Source organism: Leptopilina boulardi, unplaced genomic scaffold (genome assembly GCF_019393585.1).
Source record: "Leptopilina boulardi isolate dan_hultmark-lab unplaced genomic scaffold, ZJU_Lbou_2.1 LbouV2_310, whole genome shotgun sequence".
NCBI lineage: Eukaryota > Metazoa > Arthropoda > Insecta > Hymenoptera > Figitidae > Leptopilina > Leptopilina boulardi.
Window position 1 is genome coordinate 692,243 of NW_026137875.1, and position 12,003 is coordinate 704,245.

Below are 12,003 nucleotides of genomic sequence, written 5' to 3' on the forward strand. Positions count from 1 at the left end.
CATTGCTCCTTATTTTTAAAACTTTTACAATGGCTGACTGTCCAGCTGAGATTAAGACAATCAGTGGTGCTAGTGTTCCATTACGTATTTTCATGACATTAAGCGGTTACCAAAATTTGATCCACTTTTAACGCAGATTTAACATGGTCGTTCGGTCTCCTTATACTACTCCATGCCTTTACAGATGACATTTGTAAAGAAACAGGGTTGGGAAGCAAGAGCCCAAAATATCTTTGTCCAAAGCAAAGTTGGGTAGGAAGGATGCCATTGTCGTCCCCACTCGCCATTTGTCATAATTCTCGTCAACTACCGCACTCTGCTCAAGTAAAAATATAGTAACTTTTAAATTTAACAATACCAGTAGTAGTGGTGGTGGGGATGGTTTCCGTAGTCCGTGCTGGAACGCGATTGACATGGTCATGTTTAAAGCTTTATTACAAAAAAAGTAATTAGAAAAATATTATTTTTGACATTTCTATATGAAAGAGCAACTCAAATATTATCGATTCGCATATAAAACTGGAAATTAATTTTTTGTCGCGTTAGGTCCCTTTTCTCGTGGAGCGTCACATATTATGTCAAAAATTGTAATCAAATTCTTTAAAATATTCAATTATTATCGAATTTTTCAATCAAATTTTACTAAATTTCAATTATTTCAACTTATTTAAAATCAACGAGTCAAAACTTTCAATTCTACCTCCTACAAAATTGAATTATTTCTATTGAATCTATACGCAATTATTTTAGGGGCTGTTCACAAAATACGTAACGCTTCCAGGGGAGTGAGGGGGTCAAGCTATTTGTTACGGACAGCCAAAACAGTGACGCTCATATATGTAACCAAGCTTTACATGGGTGAAGGGGAGGGGGGTTGAAATTAAAAAAAAAAGCGTTACGTATTTTGTGAACAGCCCTTTATTTTTAAAAAAATTTGAACTAAAACTCTTAGTAAATTTTATCAAAAATTTAATTCTTATTAAAAACTTTGATTGCATCTCTTCGAAATATACTAATTATTTCAAAAATTGTGAATTAAAATTCTTTAAAAATTTATTTAGTGCCATCATATAACTAATTTGTATTAATCATTATATTTATTTTGCAGTTTAGTTACCTTCTTAGGATGTATAATGAAATGGTAATGTACCGACTGGTGGTTAGTCATTTTTTATAGGCACAGTCGGTTTCTTATCGCGTGATTAAGGGATAAGAAACCGACCGTGATCCTATGTTATGCTAGATATTCATCGAAATTAAAATTACTTATCCTATGCAGGTGATTATTTATAAATTATAATATTTTCACTGAGAAAACGATACTTTTAGTTCATCCATCATTATATTTAATTCAAACTTATAATTAGTACCTATATTTTTGCTATACAGTTAAACATATATTTAATTGATTCAATTGTTTGGAACTGTTTTTTTAAATTTTGATAATAAATATTTAAGTTTAATTCAATAATATATCTTTATATTGATAAAGTATATTTCATTTAAAATAAATTTTGTTTGATTGAAATAGTTAATATATTCTTGATATGCAGTTAAATATATTAAGTTTAAATGAAAAAAATATATAATTCTTTGGTTGATCTAGTATATTACTCACATGAGTATAGGTATATAAAGTTTTGATCTTTTGATAATTCGAACATTTTGAAATTCGATCAAAACAAAATTCGAAATTTTAGAAATTCGAACTTTTAACAATTGGATCTTTTGGTAATTTGAATATTTGAAAAATTTGATTAATAATTAAACATTAGAATTTTTAACAATTCCATCTTTTGAAAATTCAATTTTCAAATAACTCGAACTATCAATAAATTCGTATCTCTAAAAATGCAAACTTTTAACAATTAGATCCATGGTTATTTGAATTTTTAGCAATTTGATAAAATAAAATAAAGCCTGCAAGCATATAAAAATTCTATTGAATTAAGAATATTAAGTATTATTTTTTAGAAATAATAATAATAATAAATTGAATAATTTGTAACAATATGTGCTAATAGTGTAATTTTAGATTCAAATGTTTTTACAAATGTATTTTAATATTAGAATATATATTTTTTTATTACGCAAATGTTTAATTTAAACTCAAAAATATTAAAATTATATTTGTATGACCTATAGAATTTGAACTTGAAATTGTACGACATACAAATATCATTTGCTTATCGTACTATTTTAAACTTAAATATTTACGCGCGTGTATTAAAATTAATGTCCAATTTTTTTTTAATACTATAAAAAAATAAATATCAAATTAATCAAAATTTTTATATTAATTTGATATTTTTAAATTAAAAATAAAATAAAATTTAATCAACATATTAATCCTTTTCAATTTTTAGCTGTAATTTACTAAGCAAAGCCAAAAAAATATTTGTCGGTTCAAATTGCAAATAAACCCGTAAATTCTGTACCAATAATTCTAAAACTAAAATCTACACTTATTAATATTGATCGAAATAAAATTAATTAACACTTTTTTTTAATTTACAAAATTAAATAACTATATATTTAATATAAACTTACGACTCTAATTTGCACACAGAAAAACCCTACATCATTAACTTTGCATAAAAAATTTCTACATATTTATAATATTTTGAAATGAAATTCTTAAACAAAAATTTGCTTTTTAAACTGTGTATATAATAGAATTTGTACCGCTACGAAAATATGTTCTAGAAAAAAAATTTAAAAAATAAAGAAAATATTTCACAAAATTAAAAAAAAAAATTGGGACGTCGAATTGTCAGAAAAAAAAAACTTGGCAGAAACATTTTAGCGGGAGTTTTAGAATCAACCAATCAAAAATTATCAAGAAAATTGTGATTAGTTGATTTTTAAATTCTCGCTGAATTTCTATCTAATATGAAAATTCGGATAAATGAAACTTAGGTAAAATAAAGTATCGGTGAAATAGAAATTCTCTGTCTTAAAAATTTAGCTACGTAGAATTTCTGTTAAATAACAATGCTATTAAATAAAAATTAGATTGTATAGAAATTTTTTGAATAAAACTTTTGTTAAATAAGAATTTTGTTATATAGAAATTCTTTTAATTGGAAATTCTGTTAATAAAAATACTTTAAAGTGAATATTCTGAAAAATAGAAATTCAACAAATGAACAATTTTGATAAATAAAAATTCTTTTTTATGAAAATTTTTCTAGATACATATAAATTTTGTTAAATGGAAATTGTATTATTTGAAAATTCGATTTATTAGAAAATCTGCTTTATCACAGTTCCAGTTAAATAGAAATTCTACAACTGCAGAATTTTGTTAAATATAGAAATTTTTCGATATTAAAATTGGGCTCATTATAAAATCCACTTTTTTAAAATTCTACTAAATATAAATTCCAATAATTTTTATTTCGACATCACAAAAATTTCGGCAAGTCTAATAAAGGAAATATTTATGAGTCCCACAAAAAATGATTAATTTTATATAGTAAATGTATTTGAATAAATATTGAGCAATATAATTGTTTAATATAATTATTGACAGTATTTTTTTCTATTTTTGGAGCATACTTTATTAATTCACCATCTCTACAAATAAAGAGTGTTGGCTATAAAAACGCTTAATAAAAAATGATCAACTCACATTCAGACTTCTGTAACATTGATAAAGAATAATAATATATATAAAAATCTTCCAAAATGTTTTTAAATCAATCAACAAAAACTTCACGTTCCTTTGGTAATATATAATTATTGTCAACTTTCTTATTTTCAAAATTTAAAAATAAAATTCAAAATTTTACAGAATTAAATAAAAAAAAAAAAAAAATTACAAATATTTATACATAAAAATGATAATTGTGTTGAATACATAACTTCTTTTGAAAACATTTATAATCAATGAGATTTTTTTTTTAAATTTCTTTCAGGAATTTTTTCTATTCCCTATTTTCTACTTATGATATTTCTCATAAAAGAATGTAGTAGTCGTATAATTTGCCATTCGTCTTCTAATCTGGAAGCTGGACAAAAATATGAAATCTCTTATTTGGGTTATCAAGATCTAGATTTTGATGATTCTCGTTGCACTTATGATCTAACAGCTCCAAATAATAAAAAAGTTCAAGTGAATTGTTCACTGAATTTACAAACGGTGAGATTATACACATTATATTTCTTATGACCTTTAAGGTTTGGATAAATATTTTTTTTTTCGATCTTTATAGAAAAAATGGTATACGTATATTTTATATTGTTTTATAGATATAAAAATTTTCGAATTATGAATTTTTTAAAATCTGGGTCTATTTTAGATTTTTTGTAAAAGAAGACCCATTTTCAATGACATTTATCTCTAAATGTATTATATATTGAATTTAGTAATTCTTGCCAAAAGAAATTTTTTTTTTAATTTTTATATAAACAAATTTTTTATAAATATAAATTAATAAAAATAAATTTATCAACTTTGAACTGGATTTTTTATCTTTTTTTTTATTGTTACCAAAAAACTTTTTAATTAAAAAAAAAAAGAAAAAAAAATTTAATTTACATTTTTAATCATATTCATTTCTTTAAAAAATAATTTTTAATTTTCTTTAGGCAAAGTGTGTCACTCAAGCTGTTGAAGTTTACAAAAGTTTTAATAACACCGTAAGTTTTCCCGATCAGTACTGTGAAAGCACTTCATTTACCACAGTATCCATTGGACGACAAATGAGAATTGTTCATCGACGTGAACACAAGAATTTAAAAGGAATTTTTACATGCCACATTGAAGTAGTATAATTTTATCAAAAACCCAGAGACAAATTATCGCCTCTACCTGGGTTGTAATCGTATAGTGAAAAAAAAAATAAATTCACAGGAATTCTGAAGAAAAGAAAATAATTTCAATTATATATAAGGATACTTGTATGATTTTCTTTTAGAAAAATAAAAATAAAATATGTTTATATTAATTATTATTATTGTCTCCTTTTTTAAAATATTATAACTTTGATGATTTGGGTGCAATAATTGTCTCTGAATATTAACTATAGGAATCTTTTGGAATAATTAGACACAATTCTTTTATATACATTTATCTTAAAAACAATATAAAAAAAAATTTTTTTTTTTGCCTAAAAAAGGAATATTTCCGTTTTCGTTCGGTTTTTTAATAATTTTTTATACAAATCAATTTTTAAGGGATGATTGGTGTTTTGAAATATCAAAATTATATTATATACTATAAATAATAATGTTGGACTCTATGTAATTTACAGAAAATAAAATATTTTTGAAGAGGACCCAAACCAAGGGTCGAAACGTCTAACAAAAAAAAACATCTAGTTTCATTTGTATTACATTAAGGATCCTAAAAAACCACAAAACATTCCATTCAGCAATTATAAATAATTACATTTTTGTATAATAAAATTTACTTTTAAAAAGCTCTTCTTGCGATCGTCCTTTGTGTAGGTTGAAAAAATAATCTTAATTTTGTTTGATAATTTTTTCTGCATATACATGTAATTAAAAAAATTTTTTGTCAAATATTTTTCTGATAGATTTTTGAATATATTCTTTTCATTGGTAAATTTCTCTTTTAATACATATTCTTCAAGTTTGATCTTGATTTTCTATATATTTAAAACAACTCTCTAAATCTACATTAATATAAACATTTTAACTAATTTGAATTAGTGACTCACTTTTTGCTTTTGAATTAGTTAAATTTAATTGTAATTTTTTTTACAATGAAATTAAAAATACTTAACTAATTCAAAAGCAAAAAATCCGGCAGCCCCCTGCGGGAGCGGCTACATTCTCATCACGCGCTTCGCGCGTAGGGGCTCGCTTCGCTCGCTAGTTTGAGCGCGCCCCGGGACGCGCGAAGGATGATCGTCCCGCTTCGCGGTCCGATATTGATAAGCGCTACGCGCTTTGTTTGTTTATTACAATTCAAAACCTAGTAGCATTAATTACTTTTTAACTACACTGTGTAATTCAAAAATTTTTCAATTACATTCAAAAATTGTATTAATTATACTACCAGAAAGTAGTTGAATAACCCAAGAATCCATTTGGTAGAATGAGATTTTGTAGTTGTTTCAGACTTTGTAGTTGATTTAATTAATTTTGAAGTAAAATGTCAAGAAGAAAGAAATTATTTTTATTAATTTTATTAAAAAGAGTAAAATTAATTACACACAGAGTGAAAATAAGTACAAAAGTAGTTATTTTAAAAGGGGAGCTTCATATAATCGACTTGTTTTGAAAAATTTATTAGAAACAACTCATAGTCTTTATTAAAATGCGTTAAATTAAATTATACAAATAGGTAAGTTTTAAAGGTATTAGAAAAAAACTTTTTATCCAGCAAAAAAAAGAGAATGGCGGCACTGCAGCTGTTCAATCTTAGTTCCTTAATTTTGCGCAGTGGATTGGCCAGGTCTTTGTAATTAACGAAAATCGACAAACCAAATTATTTACTAAAATAAGATATTCCGCTTCGAACTAATTTCAATTGAGTAAAAGAAAATATTAATTGAAAATTTAAAAACATTAAAAAAAAGAACTTTAATGTAAATGCATTTTTAAAGCAACAAATTTATTATATATGAGGTTTTGCCCTCATGTTTTTATTCATACAAATTTTTTTGTACAATTTATATAAGTGAAATTTTTGGTTTTTATAAATTAAATTTCATTTTCTTAAAGTACTTTGACTTTAAGGATAACATTCTCATCACGACACTCGCGTTTCACGGTAGAAAATTAGAAACATACAATAGGAAAAGTAGGCATGCATTAACCCATTAACGAAATTTTTACAGGTACTTTAAGGCTCTATCAAATAGTGTATACTAAAAGAACAGAAAATTTTTAAATAAACAATTTACAAGCATTAAAAAAAAAAATTTTTAGAATTTTTGTTCAGTTTTTATAATTTTTCAAATCTTATCCCTTCAGAATACCTTTAAATGCTAAAAATATCGCGTCAAAAATGTTTCAATACGCCATTTTGAATTTTTAAAAACTGACTTCAGAATCGTAATGAGCGACCTAAAAACCAAGGAGTAGAAAGATTTATTTAAATTTGCTAAAAAGATTGTTGAAAAATGAATTTTCTTTTAAAAAATAGCAATGTTTATACTTAGTTAATTTATAATTCTTTATAATTTTGCCTATTACACTTATTATTTTTGTTTCACTTCACAATGCTTTCGTTATAGTGGAAAAAATGTTTTATGAATACTGCTTCAAAAACTTTAAATCTAGAGAGGAAAGTTGCTAAAATAAAAGGTGGCAAAATAGATTAAAACTCTGCCGCAAAAAATTAAGGAGTAAAATAACACATCGAAAATAATATAAAATTTTTGTTACCTTAAAGGTTATAGAACATAACTTTTTTAAGTTTTTTGTTTTAATCTGTAAATCTCAAAAGTAAATAATCGAAAAAATACGAAATTATGGTATAAACAGCGCAATATAAACTATTTTAAAATAGAGAATTTTTTGAAAACAATTGGAATGTTTGAAAATGGAAAACAATAGTTGGACTTAAAAAAATAAATAAATTTGGAATTTTATGAGTAAGTCACTGCCCTACTGAAAATTATCATATAGGATCTTATATAGGATCTCACATAAAATCATATATTAAAATCCACATAAAATCCTATGTGTCATGTAAGAAACTATATAGGATCCTATGAAAAATAATATAGGAAATTGAGACATGATTTGAAGTAGGATTCGATGTAAATTTTTACAAACGTATTCTTAGGTAATAAGTTATGTTAATTCCTATGTGAAATCCTACAATTTTTTCTGGTCACATTTTTTCTTTCAATTTCTTATGTCAATTTCCTTCGTGTTTTCTCACTAAAAAACATACCAAAATTGATTGCTCAATCCTTAACCAGAAATTTTCCTATATCAAATCATACATCAAATCTTTTTTCGATTCTTGAATAAAAAATTATTACAAATAATCTGACATGAAATCATATTGAAAATCCTTACGTGAGATCATATATATGATTGATTTGAACGTAAGAAATCATATAGGATTTCATGTAGATTCTGAAATATTTATATTTAAGATTTCACATAGAATTATATAAAGGAAACAATATAGGATTTCATATAGGAATTTTCAGTAGGCAGACGACAGTTTATAGAAATCAAAAATTATTTAATTAAAAATCAAATAATATTACTGTAATTCAGCTGAAAAGAAAAGAAATTGTGCTTTGCAATACACCTTCTGAGTTAGAGTCTCAGCTTTTATAGTATTCAAGACTGATCTCAACTGTCAGAAAAAAAATTAGCACCATCTGGCGGCGTAAGAGTGGAAATATGATGATATACATCTATATTTGAATTTCCTATATAATTTCCTATATAATTTCTGACATAATTTCTCATATAATTTCCGACTTGGTATCTTAGATGGACAATTAAAACAATGAAATCCTCACATGACATCCCACATAAATTCCTATGTGATGAATTCTTACATGAAATCCAATAAAGGATCCTATATAGGATTTTATGTAGGAACCTACATAAGATTTTACATAGATTTTTATAATATATTTCTGTATGATGAATTCTTACATGAGATCCTATATAGGATTTTATGTAGAAACCTACACAAGATCCTATAGTTCAAAACACTGCTTTCCTAAACGAAGTAAAATTAAACGGAAAAAAGTTCATATCTTATAAACAAATTAAATAATTTAATATTAAAGGTTGCAAAACAAAATGTTTATTTAGACAATGATTTTAATGGAATAATTTGAAACTTGTTACTCGGGAGTTTTGGAGGATGCTGATTATAAATTTGATGTCAACTAATATAGTAAATGACGAATATTATTATTTTGCTAATAAATTAAAATTATCGATAGAAAAAGAATGAAAACATGTTGAAAAAATTGGAAGAATTATTATTTTGGCTGCATTGTAATTTTTCCATAAAAGAAAAGTTTTAAACTCGTTAAAAAATGCAAAAAAATATTTTTACTTCATTCCGAAGATTATTATTAAATATTGTTGACTTTGGATTTTATGTTTCTTGTAATAAAAATATAGAAACGTGAAAAGATTAAAAAGAATTATTGTTGCCTTGCTCTTTTAAATTTATTTTTTAAGAAAGTTTTGAAATCGTTAAAAAGTTTTTTTAAAAAATTATTTTGCCTGAAGGGGCCGTCCATAAACTACGTTACCTATTTTAGGGGAGGAGGAGGTCTAAAAAGTATGAAAATATTGGTATCGTAGTTTGTAGACAGTCCCAAAGTAGTTGCAATTATAAAATTAAGTAAATGGGCATATCTCTAGAACTTTTAACTTTAATGTCCCTCGCATATATTTTGGTAATTTTAATAAATTTTTCGTTGGTTTTTGTTGGAAATATTAATGCTTGATACAATCAATCATTTCCAAAAGATTCCACTTTAATTTATTAAATACATAAATAATTATTTCAATTTTAATACGCGATTTTTAACAATGTCTACTTGTCCTTAACCATATTTTCTGATGCTTTAAACGATATAGTTTTAGATTTAATAAAAATTACTAATTCTGAAATATGGTTTTTCAATGTTAATTAATCGGTGAACACATTTTCGCTGGGAAATTAATATTTTATTAATTGTGAAAAAATTTATAAGCTTTTAAAAGTTGTCCCTCACTTTTAACCTTTTCGACCGTAATCATCGTATTTATGATTTTTCTTTTATAAGACAAGCGGCACGTTAAAATAACTTATGGGAAATCAAAGATCAAGTTACTATAATTATTTTGAGACATAATAAATTGATGTGCTTCATGTCTTCAAAAAACTATTATAAGTTAAATAAACGAAAACACGCGTGGACAAAATTTGAAAACAACCGTAATACGAGTGATACTTCATGAAAATCATATAAAAGTATTCGAAAAGTACTTGTATATATTTTCACATGTGCCATTTAACATCCCGTGAATGTGCTTCGAGAAAAAATACTTTATTGCAAAGATAATGTAAAAATATTCATCAATTACGGTCGACCGTAATCGACCGAAATTTTTTAGAAAGAAATTGTTATGTACGAAGTTGCCGATTATAATTTTTTTTATGGAAACTGTCATTAATTATTAAAACCTGAAGGTTAAGTTTTAATGATTATTTCGAGACACAAAAATGGATCCAAAAAAATTCATTCTGAAAAAAGATAAGATGCGAGAGAAAAGAAAAATAGAAAAGGAAAAAAGAGAAAAGAAATTGGAAAGTTTACGAATATTAAATTTAAATAGAAAAAAGTCTATGAAAATCGTATGGTAAATTTTAAAAATTACAATTTTACATTTTTAAAACAATTCACTATAATAAAAATCTATTTTAAAATGTAATGTAAATATTCAAATAAAAAATTTATATATCTAGTTAATTTTTGACACATGCTTTTATACCCAGTGCATTACTTCAGTATTTTATTATTCATATAAATATTGAAAATATTAAACGAATTTTATTGCTTTTTAAAATTATAACCCCTTAGAAAATTCCCTTCAACTGTTTTTTATCCTAAAAAGCAAACACCTGTTGAATATTTTTTTGTTACAGGTTAAAAATAATTCTCAATTTTAAATATTTATAACTTTTTGAAGACAACTTGTTTTATCTGTCCACTTGTATAATTGGAAAGCTTAGTTCTTGAAGTTTATGTAGACAAAGTTTCAATACTGTGCTCAAAAAAAAAAAAAAATTTTTCTTATTGAAAAGTTAAAGGTTTCAAAGATATGCCCAAATACTTTTTAACGAATTAATATAAGAATTGATTATTATCATAATAATTGATAACTATTAAAGTAATACTAATTCGTTAAAAAATATTTACTTAATTTTATAATTTCCCAACTACTTTAGGCAAAAAAATTTTTCAAAAATTTTTAACGATTTCAAAACTTTTATTGCAAATAAAATTTAAAAGCAAGGCAACAATAATAACATTTTAATCTTTTCAAGTTTCTATACTTTATTACAAGAAACATAAAAATCCAAGGACAATAATACCCCAACTGACCCTATTAGTTGGTATCAGCATCCCTGAAAACTCCCGAATAACAAAAATCCTGTAAGTCGGGTTTTTTTACTAATTTGACAGATATTATCCCCAATGTTTTTCAGTATGTTTTCCAAATCTACAGATATTTTTTCTCATATTTACTTATCATCTTTTCCGAATCAATTAGAAATTATACCGACTATTTTTGCAAATATTTTTCCTATCGTTAAGTAATAATTTTTTCAAACTAATCGGAAATTTTATCCTTATTTGATAAATAAAGGCTATAAATAAATAAATAAAAGTTTGTATAAAAAGTTAAATTTATGTACAAAACGACACAAAAATGATTCTTTTCGAATTCTATTAATATTAAAATACTTAAGTATATTTCTTATCGTGTATCTTTTATAATATTTTGGTTTCAGGAAAATCACATTTATGAATTAAAACTGACAATATTTGCAATTAACCTGATCACTTTTGAATCCTCTTCCGTTTTTTTTTATTTATTTTTTCTTCCTCTCTTGTGTCCTGTTTGTGGATTAATGTCCATCAACATCCTAGGAAAACAAATGTTTCCATTATTTATAAAAAGTAGTTAGTGATGTTTAAATAAAAATTAAATTTCATTTTGAGTTTAATATTTTGATCATTTTTCTCAGTGCATTTCTTTATGAATCCTAAAAAAGTATTGTTATAAAAGTATTAATTATTATTTACCTTTTAATGAACTCCTTGAATATTATTAAATCAAATTTTTCACTTCACAAAAAAGTGACTTTCACTATTATAGGTATAAAAAAAATTTTCTAACTAGTTGTTATATGTAGTTGTTATATGCGTGAAAGTCCTCTCTGAGGAAATGTCGAAAATGTGAAAAATTTTCAAACATATTATCTGTATATTTCAATACGAAAAATTTTGAAAACTTTTCGTCTAAATAAATCTATAAGAAAAAAAC

At 24.5% G+C, this 12,003-nt stretch overlaps 1 protein-coding gene across 2 annotated transcripts in view; it reads left to right on the forward strand.

The window, feature by feature from the left end:
• Positions 1–3,565: 3,565 nt before the first annotated feature.
• LOC127283730 (uncharacterized) overlaps positions 3,566–12,003 on the forward strand; it is a 41,903-nt gene continuing 33,465 nt past the window's right edge. Inside the window, exons 1-3 of one of the 2 annotated variants that reach the window (XM_051308788.1) lie at positions 3,566–3,730; positions 3,921–4,144; positions 4,594–4,952. In XM_051308788.1, coding sequence (XP_051164745.1) covers positions 3,691–3,730; positions 3,921–4,144; positions 4,594–4,779 — 450 coding nt within the window. In that variant the 5' untranslated portion in view covers positions 3,566–3,690 and the 3' untranslated portion in view covers positions 4,780–4,952. Of the gene's footprint in view, positions 3,731–3,920; positions 4,145–4,593; positions 4,953–12,003 lie in introns of those variants that run through there. The other variant, XM_051308787.1, reaches the window with a different exon arrangement.